This window comes from Callionymus lyra, chromosome 17, assembly GCF_982586985.1.
Source record: "Callionymus lyra chromosome 17, fCalLyr1.hap1.1, whole genome shotgun sequence".
Taxonomy (NCBI): Eukaryota; Metazoa; Chordata; class Actinopteri; order Syngnathiformes; family Callionymidae; genus Callionymus; species Callionymus lyra.
This window is the reverse complement of record NC_141834.1, coordinates 12,127,019-12,150,911: the sequence shown is the minus strand read 5'-3', so window position 1 is coordinate 12,150,911 and position 23,893 is coordinate 12,127,019. Positions and strand designations below refer to the sequence as shown.

General features: G+C 39.0%; 1 protein-coding gene across 1 annotated transcript in view; it reads left to right on the top strand.

Moving 5' to 3' along the window:
• Positions 1–18,048, top strand: part of pear1 (platelet endothelial aggregation receptor 1) — a 59,021-nt gene extending 40,973 nt beyond the window's left edge. Inside the window, exons 6-23 of the mRNA XM_087778834.1 lie at positions 2,932–3,178; positions 4,501–4,603; positions 4,689–4,825; positions 6,183–6,395; positions 7,889–8,063; positions 8,136–8,256; positions 8,357–8,520; positions 9,911–10,013; positions 10,103–10,255; positions 10,958–11,089; positions 11,151–11,282; positions 13,479–13,598; positions 13,712–13,930; positions 13,995–14,104; positions 14,170–14,293; positions 15,358–15,420; positions 15,483–15,674; positions 15,755–18,048. Coding sequence (XP_087634960.1) covers positions 2,932–3,178; positions 4,501–4,603; positions 4,689–4,825; positions 6,183–6,395; positions 7,889–8,063; positions 8,136–8,256; positions 8,357–8,520; positions 9,911–10,013; positions 10,103–10,255; positions 10,958–11,089; positions 11,151–11,282; positions 13,479–13,598; positions 13,712–13,930; positions 13,995–14,104; positions 14,170–14,293; positions 15,358–15,420; positions 15,483–15,674; positions 15,755–15,885 — 2,639 coding nt within the window. The 3' untranslated portion in view covers positions 15,886–18,048. The remainder of the gene's footprint in view (positions 1–2,931; positions 3,179–4,500; positions 4,604–4,688; positions 4,826–6,182; positions 6,396–7,888; positions 8,064–8,135; positions 8,257–8,356; positions 8,521–9,910; positions 10,014–10,102; positions 10,256–10,957; positions 11,090–11,150; positions 11,283–13,478; positions 13,599–13,711; positions 13,931–13,994; positions 14,105–14,169; positions 14,294–15,357; positions 15,421–15,482; positions 15,675–15,754) is intronic.
• Positions 18,049–23,893: the final 5,845 nt, after the last annotated feature.

The following is a 23,893-nucleotide window of genomic DNA, read 5'->3' as shown; positions in this document are numbered from 1 at the left end:
CTTCTAAATAAAACTTTGAAAAAGCCAAGAAGATCTAAATGAAAACGCAAAACAAATCAAAGTTTTGAAAATGGAAGGCCATTGAGCAGATTTAATGTGGCCCGATCGGGTTATTACAAATTCGTATAATTCACCCAGTGACATTTTAAAAGATGAACGAATTATTTAAAAAAAATGAATGTCGCACAAGTCAATGAGAAAAAACAAAGTAAAGCTAAGTGTCAATGCTACTTCCTTAATTATTTTTTCTGTCCATGAAGAAGTTAGAAATGTTGAATAGGTTGATGATACAGGAGCTTTTATTTTGAACTTCTAAGTGACATAACTCTTGGTTAGATGTCTTGGTTCATATTGGGCCCCTGCTTGTTTTCAAATCGGTTTTTGGAAAGATTTTTCGGAAAACAATTTCCTAAGAAACTTCTTTAAAGATTTTTCGCAGCATTTTTAAATAAACATTTTTCCTAAGAATATTAAGATCATAAAGATTTTTCATAAAGTTTTATAGAGATTTGTCGTAAAGATTTTTCATAAAGGTTTTTCATAAATCTTTTTTCGCAGAGATCTTTCGTAAAGATTTTTAATAAATATCTTCCGTAAAAAAAATTTTTTAAAAGAACTTAAGTCTTTAAAATGTTTCTTAAAGATTTCTTCAAGATTTTTCCTAAAGATTCTTCCATGATGTGTTGAATACAAATCATGTAACTATTGCAACATTAAAATGATCTTCAAAAACCTTTATTTTACAATTGAATTTTGGGAAAAATAATGTTGACACAGAAGATACGAATAAAAGTATTTCTTTTTTCTGTCCGTGCACGTGTAGCAACTGGTCATGTGACTCTGACGTGTAATTACAGAAAAACACTCGGGGTGACCCGAAGGCCCGGAAAACAAATGTGTTTTTGTTATCCCTTGTGTTATCTCGGAGTCAACCGAAAATAAAAATAAAAATCTAAGTAGATAAATTGTCACATTGGTGAACTATGAAGATGCCGGGGTTTGAGATAAGATAAGAACCAGAGATAATGGACGACGGGTGAAGGTGGATAGTTGAGATGAACTGAGCCTCAAAGATTGAATATTCAGACTCTTGTTTGGTAAATACACATTTCGTTTGGGCCGTGACTAAAAAAAAATCTCAGTCGAGTGTCGAAAAATTCAGCCACATTTCTATGCGAGATCAACAAGCCTGTAGATTTAAGCACCTGCTGCGGGAGTAAGACAAATATTTTCCGTGCAGTAGTCATGGAATCTCTTGCTGGAGAAAACACACCTGAGTGTCGACTGATGTCAGACCCCGTTAAGTCCGACATTTCCCACCATGCACCAAAAAAAAAAAAAATTCCGACGTCACCAATCCGTCTCCCCCGGAGAACCCGAGAGCCCGAGATGTCTTAAATTGAAATCTAAACCTTGTGTGAATGTGCACGACACTCCCGAGCTGCCGTGGCGAATCGTGCGACTGGTACGAAAATTAACCATTTCAAAGCTCATCCGTCTTCGGAGCTCCGTGAAAATCTACCTGTCAGTCGCCGTCTCTCCTCTTGCGCCGGGTAACTTAAGAGGGAGCATCGCTCCAGTGTTCCTCCACTGCTTTCAACGATAAATGGAATTAAATTGTCTCTTTGTTTGTTTGTCTCTAATGACATTACGTTCGTCAGGCTCCAGGGAGTCGAAACAGACGCTCAAAACCTGCACCATATGCAGGTTTCACCGGCCGATCCCGGTGTTTTTATTTCCTAGCACGCGAAGTAGCTTTGACTCAGTGTTTGGAGAGCAGGCCTCGCTGTTACTGGAAGACGACTGGATATAATCACTGGAAAATGTGGCCAGTGAAAGTCAACCCACCTCCTCATGGTCCGCGTGGCTCACTGGAGGCGGGGGAGGGAGGGGGGAGTTTTTGGTGTGAAAAGTGAGACGATTAAACACTTTTTTTTTGTTGAACTGCATTTCTGATGCGGTAACTTTATTATTATGTTTATTATCGTCTTGAGCTGCATAAGTATTGTTACTTTTCATGTTGTTTTTTAATTATTTAATTTAAAAAAAGGTCAGCAGAAACATAGATACAGCCTCTTAAATAAATCAATTTTACATTTGTGTTACCTCAGGGTCAAGATGACCCAGAGGCCCAAAAACCAATGTGTTTGTGGTATCCCTTTTGTCAGGGTCAAGATGACCCGAAGGCCTTACAAGAAAAGTGTTTGTGAACGACCTCCCTGGCTTCTATAAATACATTTGCATTGGTGGAGGTCGTTCACCTGGACCCAGAGACAACACAAGGGATACCACAAACACATTTATTTTTGGGCCTCTGGGTCACCTTGACCCCTGAGATAACACAAGTGATACCACAAACACATTTGTCTTTGGGCCTCTGGATCACCTTGACCCCTGAGATAGCACAAGGGAAACCACAAACACGTTGGTTTTGGGGCCTCCAGGTCACCTTGACCCCTGAGATAACACAAGGTATACCACAAACACATTTGTTTTTTGGGGCCTTTGGGTCACCTTGACCCCTGAGATAAAACAAGGGATACCACAAACACATTTGTTTTTGGGCCTCCGGGTCACCTTGACCCCTGAGTTAACACAGGGGATACCACAAACATTTGTTTTGGGGCCTCCGGGTCACCTTGACCCTAAGATAACACAAAGGACACCACAAACGCTTTTGTCTTTGGGCCTCCGGGTCACCTTGACCCCTGGGATAACACAAGGGATACCAAAAACGCATTTGTTTTGAAATGTGGCAATAATAATTATAGAAAAAGTAAAGTAAAAATATATTTATAATATTTAATGCCCTTTTTTTAAATGTATTTTCTGTCATTTGTATTTTATTATATTTCTTTTAACTTTTTATTTCTCTTTCCTTCACGTCACCGACACATAATCACATCATCGTCTCGTCTCGTGTGTTTCCAGCCTGTGACGACAAACACTGGGGCCCCGGCTGTGCCCAGCGGTGCAGGTGTGAGAACGGGGCGCTGTGCGACCCCGTCAAAGGCTCCTGCCAGTGTCCCCCGGGCTTCATCGGGCGCTCCTGCGAGGAGTCCTGTCCCGCCGGGACGTACGGGAAGGGCTGCCTGCAGCGCTGCAAGTGCGGCACCGGAGGCTCCTGCGACAAAGCCACGGGAGAATGCGTTTGTCGGGACGGATTCACCGGAACTCTGTACGTCTGCAACGATTCATGGACATGTTTGTTACACTATTTGTGTCTTTTTAATTCTAACTTTTTCCAAAATACACTTTAAATGAGCGTGAGTCATTACTTGAGATGCCTGTGGATGAGAGAAGCATGACTCACCGTCTTTGATATTACTGGAAACTTACTGAAAAGCAGCGTTTCTGCATTTTTCCTGCATGTGTGATCCTTTAATTCACTGTTTTTTCTACCATGTGTTCCTTCCTTCTCGCGTCCTCGCTTCAAGATTTGATCATGAATTATATCCACGTGTATTGACAAGAATCTTACGATACGATACATAGTCGTAACTACTTTTCATTTGTCTTGAACCCAAAATATGTCCAAACACCAGCTTTACAAGCTGCTGGAGTCGACTGTATCCTCTCGTCCTCAGTCATCACCTGGATCTCAACATTTTTTCTTCTTTGTTCTTTTGGCTGCAAAGGGCCCAATTAACTTCTAAGTGACATAACTCTTGGTTAGATGTCTTGGTTTCTATTTGGCCCTTGCTTGTTTTCCATTCGGTATTTGTAAAGATCTTTCGTAAACATTTTTCATGAACATTTTTCATATTTTTTCGTATATTTATTAATTAATTAATCATTTTCATTAATCATTTTCATAAAGTTTTGTAAATGGACCGAATCACTACTGCCATCTAGTGGCTGGAAGTTTAAGTGCAACACAAAAGTCTAAGTGGGAATATGTGAATGTTAATTGTATATCTTAAAACTTTTTTTTAGTTAACACAAACTGTATCCTCTCGTCCTCAGTCATCACTGGGATCTCGAAATTATTTAATTGTTATTTTAGCTGCAGAGGATCCAGTGACTGCTGCCACCTAGTTGCTAGAAGTTTTATTGTAACACAAAAATGAAAGTGTGAATATTTGAGTGTTAATTGTATATAAAATATACTACTTTAGTTAACACACTTTATTGAAATACTGTATAAACCCTAAAATAACTATGATTTCAATACAATTCATAATACAAAAATTGGCTGGAGTCCACTGTATCCTCTCGTCCTCAGTCATTGGAGGATTATTCCTTTAGCTAATGATTAAAATTTCGAATTGTAAAAAAATATGTATTTAAATAGAAACCATACAATAATTACAATAAAACATAACATGTGAATCTATGATTAGAAGAAAAATCAATAATAATAATATTTTTTTTAATATTAATACAGTCCTGTTGAATATCAATACGATATCGCGCAGAGAAAAATATTTAGAAGTGTATTAATATTTTCTTTTCTCTAATAAATGATGTAACGTTGAGCATCTTCCTTCTTTCTGTCAGATGTGAAAAGACTTGTTCCAGGAAGTGTCCGGCGAGATGTCCCTGTCAGAACGGTGGGATCTGTCGCGGTAAAGGGATCTGTGCGTGTCCCCCCGGCTGGACGGTACGTGTCCCAGCCATCAATCTCTTGACCATCAAAACATGATCCATATTTTTCATTGTTAATAAATGTCATCGTCACCATGAAGGGAGTGGTTTGCACAGAACGCTGCCCCGAGGGACGGTTCGGCCCAAACTGCGCTGAGGAGTGTGTTTGTCACAACCGAGGCAAATGTGACCCCGAGACTGGACAGTGTCAGTGCGCCAAAGGGTTCACGGGGAGCAGGTGAGCCCACAGATGCCTCGTGGTAGCACAGCACGGAAAACAGAAAGTGTGTTTTGTGAGAAAATGAGACTAGAAATTGTTACCTGTGTTTAAAATTGAATGAAAAACTCAGTTAAGTTTCAGACTTTTTGATGAATATTAAGTGGAACATTGTTAATATTTTCAATGTTATTATGATCATATTTATAAAAAAATGTTTTCAATCTGTTGTTTTTTTTTACAGGTTTTACATAGGTTTATAAATATTTTATGAACATATTGAGGTTCTTTTTTTTGATGGATGGATGAATAAACTACTTTATGATGGATGGATGGATGGATGGATGGATGGATGGATGGATGGATGGATGGATGGATGGATGGATGGATGGATGGATGGATGGATGGATGGATGGATGGATGGATGGATGGATGGATGGATGGATGGATGGATGGATGGATGGATGGATGGATGGATGGATGGATGGACTACTTTATTATCCTGTTATTGGGATGGATGGATGGATGGATGGATGGATGGATGGATGGATGGATGGATGGATGGATGGATGGATGGATGGATGGATGGATGGATGGATGGATGGATGGATGGATGGATGGATGGATGGATGGATGGATGGATGGATGGATGGATGGATGGATGGATGGATGGATGGATGGATGGATGGATGGATGGATGGATGGATGGATGGATGGATGGATGGATGGATGGATGGATGGATGGATGGATGGATGGATGGACGGACTACTTTATTATCCTGTTATTGGGATGGATGGATGGATGGATGGATGGATGGATGGATGGATGGATGGATGGATGGATGGATGGATGGATGGATGGATGGATGGATGGATGGATGGATGGATGGATGGATGGATGGATGGATGGATGGATGGATGGATGGATGGATGGATGGATGGATGGATGGATGGATGGATGGATGGATGGATGGATGGATGGATGGATGGATGGATGGATGGATGGATGGATGGATGGATGGATGGATGGATGGATGGATGGTTAAACTACTTTATTATCCTGTTATTGGGATGGATGGATGGATGATAAATAACACAAAAATAAACAAAAAATACTTTTAATTGTTACAAAATAATCCACACTTTCAAGTCACAACATTGTGTGTCAAACAGAGAGAAACGACTGTGCTGCGTTCAAAGACACCACGTTTGATTTACATGTCACATGTGAGGACACTCTTCACCATGTGTAGCTAACTATGCTACATGTACATTTCTTCGTCGTCTGTTTAGATTTGGTTCCCACACAAACCACATTATGAACTACCGTTTTGTGACCCCTTGACCCTCTGACCTCTCCACTCCCGTGTGGCCTCAGGTGCAGCGAGGAGTGTGCGGTGGGCAGCTACGGTCAGGACTGCAAAGGCGTGTGCGACTGCGCTAACGGCGCTCGCTGCTACAACATCGACGGCGGCTGCCTGTGCGAGCCGGGCTTCAGGGGCCCGCGGTGCCGGGAGAGGATGTGCGGGCGCGGGAAGTACGGCATGCACTGCGAGCGCACCTGTCTCTGCCACGACAAACACACACTCAGGTGAGACAGAGTCGCTCGCTACAGAGTCCAGACACATGAAGGACAACATGCTAACTAAGCTAACCGCTAAGATATTAGCTTGAAACAAAACGGTTATTTTTTAGAGGCATGTATCAGAATCTAACGATATGATATATTGTGATACTGTAGGATATATGTGTAGTATTGCCAAGTACTTGACTCATGTGTTTGCAGAACTTACAGACCACATGACTCTTGACCAAGTTGTAACTGTTTGTTTTGAAATATAACCCTAAATAATAACCCTAAAATAACTATGATTTGAATATCATTTTAAAAGCTGCTGGAGCCCACTGTATCCTCTTGTTCTCAGTCATCACTGGGATCTCACAATTATTGCATTGTTGTTTTAGCTCCAGAGGATCCAGTGACTGCTGCCATCTAGCGGCTAGAAGTTTTATTGCAACACAAAAATGAAAGTGTCACTCGCAGACACATTCAAGGACAACATGCTAACTTAGCTAATCGCTAAGATATTAGCCTGAAACAATATTTATTTTTTAGAGCTGTGTATCAGAATCTAACGATACGATATATTGTGAGACTGTAGGATACACTTAGTAGTATTGTCGAGTACTTGACTCTGGTGTTGCAGAATTTACAGACATGACTTTTGACGAAGTCGAAACTGATTTTAATTTGTTTTGGAACCAAAATATGTCTAAACATCAGCTTTAAAAAGTGCTGTGTCCTCTCGTCCTCAGTCATCTCCTAGATCTCGGTTTTAATTGTTCCTTTAGCTGCTGGAAGACGTAATGACCGACGCCATCTAGCGGCCGGAGGTCTTAATTGCAACACAAAAGTGAACAAACGCTTATATTTGAATTGTAATTGTAAATAAAACTTTGTAATATTTTTGTTTGCACACAATTTATTATGATATAAACCCTGATATATATATGAACAAAATATAATTTGAAAGCCAAAAAAAGGAAACGACTCAGTGCCGGGCTGTTTCTCAGTACACTGTAAGACAGTGTACTTACTTGCTCAGCACTCAGAATTTCGACAAGGTAGTACTGTCTCGAATGAAACACTGCCGCTACACACTTAGGATATGCCTCGACAGCTTCTTCTTCTACTACTTTTTAACGCTGATCGCAACCGGCCGTTGTAACACTATTTTTGACACGTTATGAAGTTGTGTTTCATTGTGTTATTATTGTTGTTTTGTGGTAAAATTAATGTTTTCTCGAGACGTTTACGCCGGTATCTGCTCCGAAGACGCGTCGTCGTAGCTTCCGTTTAGCGTCTTTGTGACCCTGGTCTAGAAAGGCGCTATATAAATAGAGATTATTATTATTATTATTATCTACGTCACCAAGATGGCGGCCGTTAAGGGTGGAAAGTGTGCATCGATCCACACTTAATTCTCTGGCCAATTGAGTGCTCATTGCGCACTACATTTTCGCACACTTCGCGACAATCGTATCACTGTTTTCTCACACCGGTTGTTTTTGCGTCGCCTACAGCTGCCACCCAATGAAAGGCGAGTGCACCTGCCAGCCGGGGTGGGCGGGGCTCTACTGCAACGAAACCTGCGCCCACGGTTTCTACGGCGACGGCTGCCTGGAGCCGTGTTTGTGCGTGAACGGCGGCGTGTGCGACAGCGCCACGGGCACGTGCCAGTGCGCCCCCGGCTACACGGTGAGTGTTGAAAAAACAACGTTGTCGTGGATACGTGAGTTGTTTACACCGGAGCTTCTTCTGCGTCGTCAGGGCCTTCACTGCGAGCATCCTTGCACCAGCGCCACCTACGGGAAGAACTGCTCGCTGCAGTGCTCCTGCAAGAACTTCATCGACTGCTCGCCTGTTGAAGGGACTTGTTTCTGTAAAGAAGGTGAGAGCGTAAGCGCCGCTGTGAGGACAACAACTCACTAGTGTGTGTGTGTGTGTGTGTGTGTGTGTGTGTTTGTGTTTGCGTGTGTGCGTGTGTGCAGGCTGGAGAGGGTCCGACTGTTCCATCCCCTGCTCGGGGGGCACGTGGGGTCCAGGATGTAACGCCACCTGCCACTGTGCCAACGGGGCAAAGTGTAACCCCGCAGATGGATCCTGCACCTGCACAGTCGGCTGGAAGGGGGCGCTGTGCGACCAGGCTTGTCCGGTGAGTTAGCAGAAAAAGTAGGAAAAAAAAGACATAAAATGTGATAAAAAGTTTTGACGACATCCGCGCTTTTGATGTAGTTTTGACTTGTTTCACTTACTGAGCATTAAAGTTAATTTTTTATACAATAACTTTTATATCACCGTGAATAAATAAAAAAATATATATTTTTAAAGTTCCCCGTATTTACGTTGTTCGAATCGCAGGTGTAAATCCCTCTAGCGGCGAGGCATCTTACTACACCCGTATTGTTAAAAAAAAGTATATTATATTGTTTATTTAAAACTATACGATTTTAGACACATCAATATCTCATTCCTTACCATTTATTTTGTATTATATTTATATTTATAAATAATTCTAAAAAATGTCCTTTTAGTCCAACCTTAGTCATTCAAAATCAGAAACTTTTATTGCGTGTTGTAAACATTACACAGTATTTTTATGTGTGGCAGCTTTACAGTATAATATGAATGAAAGAAAATGCAATAAATAAAATATATATAAGATAAACTTAATTAATAATTCATATAAAATAATGTAAAATAATACAAGAAACTTGATTTTTGTTCAGTTTTAAAAACAAACTCGATGAGCTGAATTGTTTTAATTTATTTATTATTACATTTAAAAAATATTTTGAATAAATATTTAAATACTTTTTCATGTTATACGGGTATTTTACAGGTGTTGCATAAAAAGTAAATATCCCTGATTTTTTTTTTTACCAATCCAAGCTTTTATAACCTTTATGAAATATATATAAAAAGAACAGGGACCTAAAATCTAAAAAATGGAATAAAATAAAAATACAAAACTACAAGAAACCTTATGATGACGAGTAGAAGCGATATTTGGGATTTATGGATTACTTTTTAATTATTTATAAAAGTGTACAAAATATTTATCTTCTTAACAGACATAAATAAAAAATGTCTTTATACACTTTTATACTTTTAATACAAATAAATGTTCATCATTGGATCACGTTCAACCTCGTACTTATAGGGTTAAAACTGGCTCATAAAAAGTATGATTTTAAAGAATTATTGAATAATTTTTTTGGTTAAAGTGGAGGAATAATAAATTCTGAATCAGTTTAAAGTTAAATATTCAACATAAACTCTCAAATAGTTTGCCTGACTCGAGCGTATCTGTTAAAAATGTGTCGAGCTCGCGAGAGAAACAAAGTCAAACGGGCGAGATTAGCTCCCGAACACGGACCGGCTGCCTCGGCTCTAATCTGTCGTTCTGGATCCGGCGCCGATGGCGTCGTCGTGCCAACCGTCCAGACTGTGTGGATATGGCAGCTCGCGCTCGTGTTTGGTCTGACGGTTTGAGAGAATCCCCTGACACTCGTGTGCCCGCTGGCACTTGTTCACATGCGCAGATGGGCACGTTTGGACCGGCCTGCCTGAAGAGGTGCGACTGCGTTCACGCCGACGGCTGCCAGGCGGCGAGCGGGGAGTGCCACTGTCTGCCAGGCTGGTCCGGTAATGACCGCGTCGTTCTTCCTGCTTCTGGGGGAAAAAAACTTCTCGTCTTCCCGGGCTCAACTCCGATCTCCTCCGATCTCCTCCAGGTACTCGCTGCAGCGAGCCGTGCTCCGAGGGCCTGTGGGGGCGCCACTGCAACCAGACCTGCTTCAAACATTGCCCCAACAGCGACACCTGTCTGCGGGAGACGGGCGCCTGCGTTTGTGGCCCCGGGTACTGGGGCACCACCTGCCAGAACAGTGAGTCAGCGAAAAAAAAACATGGAAGAAAATCGTTAAAATCGGAATATTGAATGGTTGAATTTAACATTTAAAATGTTGAAACTTTATTTTCTGAAATGTTTTTGTAAGTTTTGTTAAACAAAAAAAAAAAAATTAAATACATTTATTTTGTTAAACAATTTAATTCGATTTATTTTCCGTTTTTTTTCAACAATTAAACGTAAAAAAAAAAAAATTACACATAGAATTTAATATTCTAATTTCAATAGTTCAAAAATGTATTTTCTAAATTCAATATATTTTAATTGGTTGCCTTTTAAATTTAATAAAAAAAATGTTGCCACCAGTCAAAACCAAAGGAGCTTCTTCAGCCAATCATGTATTAGGCACACGATCACATGATCAAGTAGCTCGGTGCTAGTACTCATGGTGCTATTATACCAAACATTTTTATATTGAATTTAAGAGGCTACGAATTAAAAAATATTCAATGTTAAGCATTTACATTTTAATTATTAGAATTAGAATATCAAACTCTATGTGTAAATAAAAAACAATATACTTTTTAAATTCAATGTATAAATAAAAACAAATTCAAACTTTCAATATATAAATGATTGAATCAATTATTTAAAAAAAACAAGATTCAACATTTCAAACATCTGATTTTCTGATATACTTCCATGAAGAACTCTTTCCTGATCACATGTTTTCTCTCAGAATGTCGACCGGGGATGTTCGGCGACCAGTGCAGCAGGTCGTGTCCGTCCTGTGGTCAGTCGTATCGCTGCGACCATGTGACCGGAGAGTGCGACTGCCTCCCCGGGTACTCCGGCCCCAGCTGTGATCAAGGTAGGACTCGGACGTCCATGAATCTGTCGCGGTACGGTTTCTAACACGCGTGTTCATGCAGCGTGTCCGCCCGGATACTTCGGCAAAGGTTGTTCCGAAGTCTGCGTCAACTGCGTCAACAACTCCACGTGTGACCACAGAGACGGACACTGCGAGTGTTTGCCCGGCTGGACGGCGACCGACTGCTCCATACGTGAGTGGAACAGGGAATGTCGGCCATGAGGGGCTTCAACTGTTGCAGTGCATTCTGGGGAATGTATTGATGGAAGTGCTTTTTAACATAAAAAATGTTGTCTTATAAAGTCAAACGGAGTTTGACAAATCAAGCTTAGAGACTCAAGGAATGACAAAGCGCAAATAAAAAGAACAAAGAGCAAGGAATGACAAAGAACAAATAAAAAGAACAAAGAGAAAGGAATGACAAAGTGCAAATTAAGAGAACATAGGGCAAGGAATGAAAAAGTGCAAATTAAAAGAACAAAGAGAAAGGAATGACAAAGTGCAAATTAAGAGAACATAGGGCAAGGAATGAAAAAGTGCAAATTAAAAGAACAAAGAGAAAGGAATGACAAAGTGCAAATTAAGAGAACATAGGGCAAGGAATGAAAAAGTGCAAATTAAAAGAACAAAGAGAAAGGAATGACAAAGTGCAAATTAAGAGAACATAGGGCAAGGAATGAAAAAGTGCAAATTAAAAGAACAAAGAGAAAGGAATGACAAAGTGCAAATTAAGAGAACATAGGGCAAGGAATGACAAAGAACAAATAAAAAGAACAAAGAGAAAGGAATGACAAAGTGCAAATTAAGAGAACATAGGGCAAGGAATGAAAAAGTGCAAATTAAAAGAACAAAGAGAAAGGAATGACAAAGTGCAAATTAAGAGAACATAGGGCAAGGAATGAAAAAGTGCAAATTAAAAGAACAAAGAGAAAGGAATGACAAAGTGCAAATTAAGAGAACATAGGGCAAGGAATGAAAAAGTGCAAATTAAAAGAACAAAGAGAAAGGAATGACAAAGTGCAAATTAAGAGAACATAGGGCAAGGAATGAAAAAGTGCAAATTAAAAGAACAAAGAGAAAGGAATGACAAAGTGCAACTAAAAAGAACAAAGAGCAAGGAATGACAAAGTACAAATAAAAAGAACAAAGAGAAAGGAATGACAAAGTGCAAATTAAGAGAACATAGGCCAAGGAATTACAAAGTGCAAATAAAAAGAACAAAGAGAAAGGAATGACAAAGTGCAACTAAAAAGAACAAAGGGCAAGAAATGACAAAATGCAATTAAAAAGAACAAACCGCAAGGAATGACAAAGTGCAAATAAAAAGAACAAAGAGCAAGGAACGACAGAGTGCAAATAAAAAGAACAAAGAGCAAGGGATGACAAAGTGCAAATAAAAAGAACATAGATGAAAGGAAATAACACAAAGAAAAAGAGACAAAGATTAACATAGAATAAGGATAATGTTATTCTATGTTAATCGTTGGATCCTTTTATTTGAAGGGCTAAAGTACTGAGTACTTTTTGAAGTTTGATAAAACCGACAAAACATGAAACTTTTCACAAGACAATTACACAGTTGTAACATTACCTAGTGCTGCTTTAATACAATTGTAATTATTGCTCTTTGTCTTCTTATACCAGCTTTAGACTCTTAAGGCTTTAAACTTATTTTTTTAAAGACATGTTATTGTGCTGAAAATAATATTTAACCTAAGAAAAGTTTTATTTATTTTAAAGAGCAAAGAGACACATGTAAAGTTTTGAGTGATATAGATTTGTGTCTTTATTATTCAATAAAAAACAGCCACAAACAGAAACATATTTTCAATTTTTAAAAAGTTGCTTCGACCAAACACTTTTATACAACCTTTTTATTTAATGGAAGAGTTATAGACTTTATAATTTTATGGAGGTTTAAGCCATTAGAAAACTGATTGGTTGAATTTAAGCTTAAACTTGTTTTGATAAAAATGTTGCATTTATAAAACAAAAGAAAAAAAACCATTTTGAATAATAAATAGTAACAAACTTTAAAACAAATCTACATTATTTTGTTTATTCTGTACAAATACAACTTAATTACTTTTTTTTTTTTTTAAATTTAATCTGTTTTTCATTATTGGATCAAATCATTTCGATATTCAAAGGTCGAATTTATTTTAATTTTGTATCATTTAATTCAATAATTTCTATATAAAATAATTTTGAGCTTAAAAAAATGTAATATTGCAGACGACTGTCATGCATATGCATTTCTTTTCACAGTTTGATCCTATAAAAAATATATTTAATTCCTTTGTAGTTGTTGTTTTGATCAAGCATTAAAGAAAGTAATAAAAAAATAAACTAATAAATCTACTTCCATATAAATCCTCTTGTTTTCCAGCCTGTAGTCTTGGAAGCTTCGGCTCCTTCTGCACTCAGACCTGCTCCTGCTCGTCCAACTTCCTGTGCGACAGATTCACCGGAGACTGTGTGTGTGAGTCCGGAGACGACTGCAAACAAGGTGAACACACACACACACACACACACACACACACACACACACACACACACACACACACACAGGAAGTGGTGACTGTGCTGACGCCCCCCCCCCCCCCGGTGTGTCCCCCCCAGACTCTCTGGAGCAGACGGGCAGCGTGATGGTTCCTCTCCCTCCCGGGGAGAAGGAGTCGTGGGGGGCCATCGGCGGCATCGTGGTCCTGGTCCTGCTGGTGGTCCTGCTGCTGGCTCTGCTGCTGCTCTACCGCCGCAAGCAGAAGGACAAGCAGACCAACGCGCCCACCGTCTCCTTCTCCACCAGTCGCACCGTCAACTCCGAGTACGCCGTCCCAGGTACTGACGCCGGCGCCGTCACGCCCGGAGGAGACTCGGAGCTGACGACTGGTTTCTCCCGCAGATGTTCCTCACAGCTACCACCACTACTACTCCAACCCCAGCTACCACACGCTGAGCCAGAACCGCCCGCCGCTGCCGCACCTGCCCAACAACCACGACCGCGCCGTCAAGGTGAGAAGAACGACCACGAGAGGAAAATGGACGTCCAGGGAACGACGGCTTGTGTCTCCTCGCAGAACAACAACCAGCTGTTCTGCAGCGTGAAGAACTCGGAGCGCGAGAGACGAGGACTCTTCGGCGTGGAGAGCAACGCCACGCTTCCTGCCGACTGGAAGCACCAGGAACGTCGGAAAAATTCGGGTGAGTCGATGGTGGAAGGGTATCGATAAAGTTGTATCGAATCTTTATCAGTGTCATCAGAATATTGCATTATTGAATTTATCATTTAGTTTAAATGAAATTTTGTTTTTAAGATCATTTAATTTCTTATTTCTATACCAGAAGGTTGTTTTTTTTAATGAATACACATTTTTTTTCTAAATAATTTTAAAAACAATATATATATGTTTTAAATGGTGTTTGATATTCTAATTCCAATCATTGATAATTATTAATTCTTGAATTCAAATGGTTGATATAATAGAGCCATTTTTATATTTAATTTAAAAGGCGACAAAATAATAATGGAATTCAGAAAATTATTTAGGAATTATTGGAATTAGAATATCAACATATATTTCTAAAAAAAAAAACGATATATATATATATATATATATATATATATATATATATATATATTTTGAAAAATGGAAAGATTTCAATGAAAAATTTAAATTAAAAGAAACTCAATATATAATTTATTGGATTCAATTACTCAATAACATTTAATTCAACCTTTCAATTTAGAAAACTATTAAAATCAATTATTAAAAAAATAATAATTGAAAAAAGGATGAAAAAACTCCAAAATGTTTTAAATATTCTTTTTTCTTTATTATTATTAATTAAAAACGTGTATTTTGAATAGAAAGTTTGAAATTGTTAATGCTTTAAAAAATGATAAAAAAAAAAAAAGTTTTATTATTGTTTGATAATCTAATTCCAAAAAATTTAAAAATAAATGTTAAAATTGAACATTTTATTTTGTATAGCCTTTTAAAAGTAAAAAAAAAATGTAATTGTGCCATAATTTAATATTGAATTAAAAAATGCTACAAATAAATATTCATTGGAATGAGAATATTAAAGTCCAGGTGTAAAAATACTTTTTAAAAAATATATTCGAATTATTGTCATAAACAAATGCAACCTTTAAATTTATATTCTATTGAATTTAATTATTAAAAAAATAAATCAACATTTAAACATTTGAAATCATGTAATTCTGGCGCCACTGAAATTCTTCCATGGTTCTGTTTTTTCAGGAGCTTTTGGAATCGACCGCAGCTACAGCTACAGCGCGAGCCTCGGGAAGTATTACAACAAAGGTGAGTCGTCTTCGTCGCTCTGGCGTCCACCGGTCGAGTCTTGACGAGCGTCTCCCTCTCAGAGCTGAAGGACGTGCTGGCCGTCAGCAGCAGCTCCCTCAACAGCGAGAACCCGTACGCCACCATCAAGGACCTGCCCGGCCCGCCCTTCTACGTGCAGGAGAGCAGCTACATGGAGATGAAGGCGGCGGTGCCCCGAGAGCGGGCGTACACCGAGATCACGCCGCCCTTCAACCCTGCGTCCTTAAGAAGAGGTGACCTTTGACCTGAGGAAAAACACAAGGTAACAAACCGTGTGCTCCGATTGGTTGCTTAAAGTTTGTCTCTCTTCCAGAGCGCCAGCGCTCCCTCGGCCACGAAGACCCCCAGGGCCACTACGACCTCCCCGTCAACAGCCACATCTCCGGACACTACGACCTCCCCCCCGTGAGACGCCCCCCCTCCCCCTGCAGGTCACCTCACTGACCGCTTGGAAAAATGATTGACACATCAAGAGGTCAAAGCACCTTCAGAGAAAAAAAGCTTCTCACTGCCTTTTGACTCATCACTGCCCTCCTGTGGCGTCTGCTGGTACTTCTACCCCCAACGACAGACTTGGTCCTCCAGATTCAGGGTCGTGGGAAGTCCGGGTGGACCGAGTTCATCTCCCATGAGACCGCCAGAGACTAAAAGGGAGAGTTTTGTTGCGTGTTTGTGACATGATATCATGATGCAGCTTTTTTTTTTATTGCTGAGAGACTGATAAACCCCCAGACACAGAAATATATCACAGAATATTAGGACCACTCGAAGATTACATTCTTTTATTACAGATCATTGACTTATTACGGATAAAAAAAAGTGTTTACTTAGAGATTAAAATTGTACTACAAGATTAAATTTATACAAAACTTTTTTTTTACGTGAATTCGCACTATGAGATTAATGTTATACATAAAGGCATTTTTTTATGTTATTAAATACTTTATTATGAGATTAAAAGGTGCACTACAGAGAAAAAGTCCTACAAAATGCTTTTATTACAAGATTAAAGTCGCACAAAAATGCTTTTATTACAAGATTAAAGTCGAACAAAAATGCTTTTATTACAAGATTAAAGTCGAACAAAAATGCTTTTATTACAAGATTAAAGTCGTACAAAACTTATTTTATTACAAGATTAAAGTCGTACAAAATGCATTTTTATTACAAGATTAAAGCCGTACAAAAATGCTTTTATTACAAGATTAAAGTCGTACAAAAAAAAGTGTTGGAAGATTAAAGTCAAACAAAAAATGCATCTATTAAAGAGATTAAAGTCGTACAAAATGCATTTTTATTACAAGATTAAAGTCGTACAAAAAAAAGTATTGGAAGATTAAAGTCAAACAAAAAATGCATCTATAAAGAGATTAAAGCCGTACAAAAATGCTTTTATTACAAGATTAAAGTCGTACAAAAACGCTTTATTACAAGATTAAAGTCGTACAAAAATGCTTTTATTACAAGATTAAAGTTGCACAAAAAAAAGTGTTGGAAGATTAAAGTCGAACAAAAATGCTTTGATTACAAGATTAAAGCCGTACAAAAATGCTTTTATTACAAGATTAAAGTCGTACAAAAATGCTTTTATTACAAGATTAAAGTCGCACAAAAAAAAGTGTTGGAAGATTAAAGTTGAACAAAAAATGCATCTATAACGAGATTAAAGTCGTACAGGAAATTCATTTATTACTAGATTAAAGTTGTACAAAAAAAGTATTAGAAGATTAAAGTCGTACAAAAAATGCATCTATAAAGACATTAAAGTCGTACAGAAAATGCATCTATAAAGAGATTAAAGTCGTACAGGAAATGCATATATAACAAGATTAAAGACGTACAAAAAAATGCATTTATTACGAGATTAAAGTCATACAAAAATAAATGCAATAAAAGATTAAACTCATATAAAGATGATGCATGTATGACTATATATATATATAGATATATGACTAGGAAAACATCCAGTGTATCTTTTAAGCGTCAAACCTGTACAAAAGTGTCGTGAACATGACAAACCAGCACATCTGGCGGAGCTTTATCAAGAGCACATGTGTAAATAAATGCAACAGCTGGCAGAAGCCTTCAAACTGGGCAGCTTCATGAATGTAAAAAAAAGTTTCTCCAGCTGGTTGAAGAATCGATGTAGAGTGATTATGAAATACATATCCGTCAGTTTTTAACTTCCACGTTGCTGTACAAACTTGTTTCCTTGGCGAATGTTTAAAAACAACTTTTCAATCCAAGTCAACATCCTGACGTCATGAGTGTTAGCCTCCACATGGTGGCGCATCTGAGGAAAACCAAAACAAAATTTTTTTTGGGGGAATTTTTGTTTAAAGACTTAAAAAAACGTCACCGTTGTTAGTCTGGCGCATTCAAGTGCTGTAGGAATAATCAAAGATCCATTTTGAAAGCTGGATAACTTTCAATGTCCCTATGATATTAAAATATGAATAATTGTGGTTCAGATATAATTCCAAAGCGCACATGAACACACCAGTATCGTTTCCATGGAAATATACAAGTTGTGAACACAAGACTTACGCCATGTATGTTGATGAATGTTACTTTGAAAATATCGTGTGAATATTTTTGTAAATAAATACCTGCTGCATTTTTCTTTGAAGCCGTTTTTTGTTCAAGTAAAATGTCGTTATAGAAATTCCTTAAAGATTTGATCCCAAATTTATAAACATTTACTTTTGAATTTGATTGAGATTCAATACATTTTCAGCTGTAAATTAAAATGGTTTTTCAATGCAACACATACTAATGGATTACAGAGGATTTACCAGATTCACCAGGACAGTACCCTCAGAGATCACATGTAGAAACTTATCAGTCTCTTAACTTGCTTTGAGTAATCATGAGCTGATGGGGGGAAAAAAAGAAAGTGTTTGGAATCTCTTGCGTGGAGTTTAGGGTTCGTTGGTCATGATGAAACAAGATGATGCCGCTCAGGAGGGTCAGCAGGTGAGATGGCTGTGGAGAGTCTCAGTCTTCAGTCTCTGAACCTCCTGGGCCAACGTTGATAGTTGAAGAAAAGCCTTTAATGATTCTTTAAGGTAAGGTAAAACTTTATTGATCCTCAGGAGGTCTCCTTAGGAAATTGTTTTTTTTTCCAATAGCCACAGAAAATACAGCAATTTTTCATAAAAAATAAATCAAAATAAAATAAGAACAAGAACATAAAGGGAAAGAACAAGATGACACAATCTAAGTCTAAAGATAAAGAACATGATCTCCTCTCAGTAACTGTCACCAGTGAGTCCAGCTTCATTCCAACCACAGAGCCAGCCCTCCTGATCAACCTGTCCAACCTGTTGACACTCCTCTTGGACACATTTCCACCCCAACACACCACAGCATAGAACATGACACTGGCCACCACAGACTGGTAGAACATGCAGAGGAGCTTCTTGCAGATGTTAAATGATCTAAGCCTTCTCAGAAAGTACAGTCTACTCTGAACCTTCTTATATACATGGTCTGTGTGGCAGGACCAGTCCAGTTTACTGTCCATCCACACACCAAGGTACTTATAGTTGTCCACTATCTCCACCTCGTCGCCTCTGATGGACACTGGATGTGGCTTTGCCCTGGACCTCCCGAAGTCCAAGACCAGCTCCTTGGTCTTTGAGGTGTTCAGCTGCAAGTGGTTCCTCTCACTCCAGTCCACAAAGTCACGTATCAGACTCCTATACTCGTCTTCACTGTTGTCCCTGATGCATCCAACAATGGCAGTGTCGTCAGCATACTTCTGGACGAGACTCAGCTCTGAGTTGTAGCAGAAGTCCGAAGTGTAGATGGTGAAGAGGAGAGGGGCCAGTACTGTCCCCTGAGGTGCTCCTGTACGGCACACCACAGTGTCAGACGTGATGTCCTTCAGCCTGACATACTGATAACATCAGTAAAATAATCCGTAATCCAGTTGACCAGGCCAGGGTCCACATGCATCTGTGTCAGTTTGTCCTGCAGCAGAGTGGGCTGGATGGTGTTGAAGGCACTAGAAAAGTCCAGAAACAGGATTCTCACTGAACCGCTTCCTTTATCAAGGTGGGAGTAGGTCCGATGCAGGAGGTGAAGGATGGCATCTTCCACACCAACTGCTGGCTGGTAGGCAGACTGCAGGGGGTCTTGCGCGTGCTGGACTTGTGGCCTGAGATGTTTGAGGACCAGCCGCTCCAGTGACTTCATCAGCTGCGAAGTCAGTGCCACCGGTCTGTAATCGTTCAGCACACTCGGTCGGGTCTTTTTAGGGACTGGAACGATACAGGAAGTCTTCCACAGAGTTGGTACTTTCCCCAGGCGTAGACTGAGGTTGAAGACATGCTGGAGCGGCTCAGCTAGTTCAGCAGCGCAGGTCTTTAGCAGTCGAGCAGACACCTTATCAGGACCAGCAGCCTTCCCTGGACAAATCCTCCGAAGTACATCCTGTACCTGGAGTGAGGTGAAGCTGGGAAGTGGTTGTGTGGAGCTGGGGGGGCACAAGAAGGTGGGGCAGGTCCTGAGGCGGGCAGCAGTGAGGGTGAGGTGACCTGCTCAAACCTGTTGAAAAAGTCGTTTAGTCCATCTGCCTCCTCCACCGTGTCCACTGCAGTCAGAGAGGCCTTGGTCTTGTGTCCAGTGATGGTTTTAACACCATCCCAGACCTCTTATTTCTTCTCGGCTCAGCTTCTCCTCCAACCTCCTCCTGTAGGTGTCCTTTGCCTCCCTCAGGCATCGCTTCACCTCCTGCTGAGCTGACCTCATGGCGTCCCTGTCCCTGCTCCTGAAAGCCACTTTCTTCCTGTTAAGGACATCCTTGACCTCCTTTGTTACCCACGGTTTATTATCAGGGTAACAGCGGACAGTCTTAGTAGGGGCGACAACATCCAAGCAGAAATTTAAATAATCTGTAAGACAGCGTGTCTGTCCCTCGATGTCCTCACCATGAGACTTCAGCAGCACATCCCAGTCTGTTGTTTCAAAGCAGTCTCTGATGGTGTCCTCCACAGCTGGTGTCCACTTTCTGATTGTCCTAGTGGTCACAGTCTGTCTCTGCACCAGAGGAATGTACCGTGACTGAAGGTGAACCAGGTTATGATCGGACCTTCCAAGTGGAGGAAGAGGTTTGGCTCTGTAGGCGTCCTTCAAGTTGGAATAAAGAAGGTCAATTGTCCTGTTATTCCTGGTGGGACAATCCACGGCCTGGTGGAAAGTAGGCAGAGTAGAGTCCAGGTTGGCATGATTAAAGTCTCCAGAGATGATGATAAACGCGTCAGGATGTTGATGAGACACAGTTCACTCATGGGAAAAATATATAGTTACGTAAAATCCTTTAAAACAGACCAAAGTAAACAATCAAGACAAGTCAGTAAAAAGTTTCAGTTTTTTATTTTAAGTATAGAAACCATGATGACGAGTCCATCTGGATGTTCCCGGCAGGAGAAACTTTTAGTCCAGGAAGATGAAGGCCTCGGGTTCTGGTGACATGACAGTCGCCTGCTGGTTTTGCCTGTTAAAGCACAAGAGTTAGTAGCAGATCAACTAAAAATAAAGAAGTTTAAACATGTCATGTAAATACTTGTAACGTTCATTTTACCTTGTACATAGAAGTACACGCTTGAGTATTCAAATACAAACCATATTGGAGGTTTTTTGTTGTTTTTTTTCCTCTAAAAACCTGAACCTGGGGGGGGCAGGTTCATCACTTTAAACCTTTTTTTTTTTTTAACCTTGAACCTGGGGGGGTAGGTTCAACACTTTAAACCTTTTTTATTTTTTTGAACCTGGGGGGGGCAGGTTCAACACTTTAAACCTTTTCTTTTTTTTAACCTTGAACCTGGGGGGGGCAGGTTCAACACTTTAAACCTTTTTTTTATTTTTTTTGAACCTGGGGGGGGGGGCAGGTTCAACACTTTAAACCTTCTTTTTTTTAACCTTGAACCTGGGGGGGTAGGTTCAACACTTTAAACCTTTTTTATTTTTTTGAACCTGGGGGGCAGGTTCAACACTTTAAACCTTTTTTTTAACCTTGAACCTGGGGGGCAGGTTCAACACTTTAAACCTTTTTTTTAACCTTGAACCTGGGGGGCAGGTTCAACACTTTAAACCTTTTTATTTTTTTGAACCTGGGGGGGGGGGGCAGGTTCAACACTTTAAACCTTTTTTTTAACCTTGAACCTGGGGGGGCAGGTTCAACACTTTAAACCTTTTTTTTATTTTTTTTGAACCTGGGGGGGGGGGCAGGTTCAACACTTTAAACCTTCTTTTTTTTAACCTTGAACCTGGGGGGGTAGGTTCAACACTTTAAACCTTTTTTATTTTTTTGAACCTGGGGGGCAGGTTCAACACTTTAAACCTTTTTTTTAACCTTGAACCTGGGGGGCAGGTTCAACACTTTAAACCTTTTTATTTTTTTGAACCTGGGGGGGGGGGGGCAGGTTCAACACTTTAAACCTTTTTTTTAACCTTGAACCTGGGGGGGGTAGGTTCAACACTTTAAACCTTTTTTTTTTTTTTTTTGAACCTGGGGGGGGGCAGGTTCAACACTTTAAACCTTTATTTTTTATTTTTTTTTAACCTGGGGGGGGCAGGTTCAACACTTTAAACCTTTTTTTTTTTTAAAAAAACAAACCTTGAACCTGGGGGGGTAGGTTCAACACTTTAAACCTTTTTTTTATTTTTTTTTAAACCTTGAACCTGGGGGGGGGCAGGTTCAACACTTTAAACCTTTTTTTTAAACCTTGAACCTGGGGGGGGGGCAGGTTCAACACTTTAAACCCTTTTTTTTTTTAAACCTTGAACCTTCAACACTTTAAACCTTAGAATAAATTAACCATTTCAAACCATGGAAAAATGGAAGATTTTAAACCCTATTGTAGAAGTAGAAACATGAAGAGTATTCAAACCATCCCTGATGTAAAAGGTATAAAAATATTTTGACATTTGTATTTCAAAAGAGAACCTTTGTGTTTAACAATTTAAACCTTGGATAAACTCCAAAACATTTCCAACAACTCTGAATGTAAAAGTAAAAACATTTCTGTACTTTTGCATTTTCAAAAGAAAAAAAACCTTCATGTTTCAAACCATTGTTAATAAACTAATTAAATTAATGAACCATTTCAAGCCATTGCTGGAAAAAGAAACATTTCAACCCTTTTGTAGAAGTACAAACATTTCAAGAAAATATTCTGGATGAATATTTTTTTTATATCTTTGCATTTCAAAAGAGAACCTTTGTGTACAATACATTTCATACCATTGTTAAACCCTTTTTAATAAAAACAAATTTTAAACCTTACAAAAGATAAAAAACCCAAAAACATTTCCAACAACTTTTTGTGTAAAAACCATTTCAAACCCTTGTGTTGAAGTTCAAACCTGGGTCGACCATGACAACTTTCTTAACCACAGAAGTTTATCAACACCTAATATGTTAATATTCACCCTCCCTGGTCACATGATCTACAGCACCTGTCAGTCAACTGTCAAAGTTAACTACTCACCATCACTCACTGGAAAACCATGTTAGCAATAGCACCTGTGAATGGACTGTTAGCATCAGGGTATTCAACCATTACTTGCTGAAGTTCTTTCTCATTCCAAACATGCATTAGCTTGTAAATTAGATTTCTCACCTTAGTGTTTATCAGCTACAGAGAAAGTCAAAGTCGGCACCTGCTGAAAAGGTATAATTTAGACTATATGATAAATATACACACTTCATTATTAGCATTAGCTTTCCAAGTCAAGTAACTCACCTTAGCATAGTAATCGTCTATTTGCTGTAGATCAGGTCAAAGTTAGTGCCTGCTAAAAAAAAAGTGCATGTTAGCCAAGATTTATACATATGAATACAATTTGCATTTTACAACCATTCTGGATGCATTAGAAGAGATGTGTACCTTTGTATTTGAAAAGTAAACTTTAGTATATAAAAACAGTTCAGAACATTGTCATTAAACCTCTGAATAAAAAACATTTCAAACCATTTTGTAGAAGTATAAACATTTCAAAAGATTAAAACCAGTCTGGATGTAAAAGGTGATTTTTTTTTTTTTACCTTTGCATTTCAAAAGAGAACCTTGGTGAAAAACATTTTAAAACCTTTGCTGGATAAACCAAAACGTTAACGACCCTGAATGTTAAAGTATAAATATTTTTGCATTTAAAAAACAAAACACCTTTGTATAAATACATGTTAATCCCTTTTGAATAAAATCCCTTTTGAATAAAAACCCTTTCCACCCATAGCTGGGGGAAGAAAAAAAAAAACATTTAAAACACTTTTGTAAAAGTATAAACATTTCAAAAGAACCTTTGTGTATGAAAACATTTAAAACCATTCTGGATTGAAAGAGATTTGTACCTTTGTATTTAAAAAAATAAATCCTTAGTGAATAAAAACATGTCAAACCATTGTTAATAAACCTTTGTGAATAAATGAACCAGTTCAAAAAAA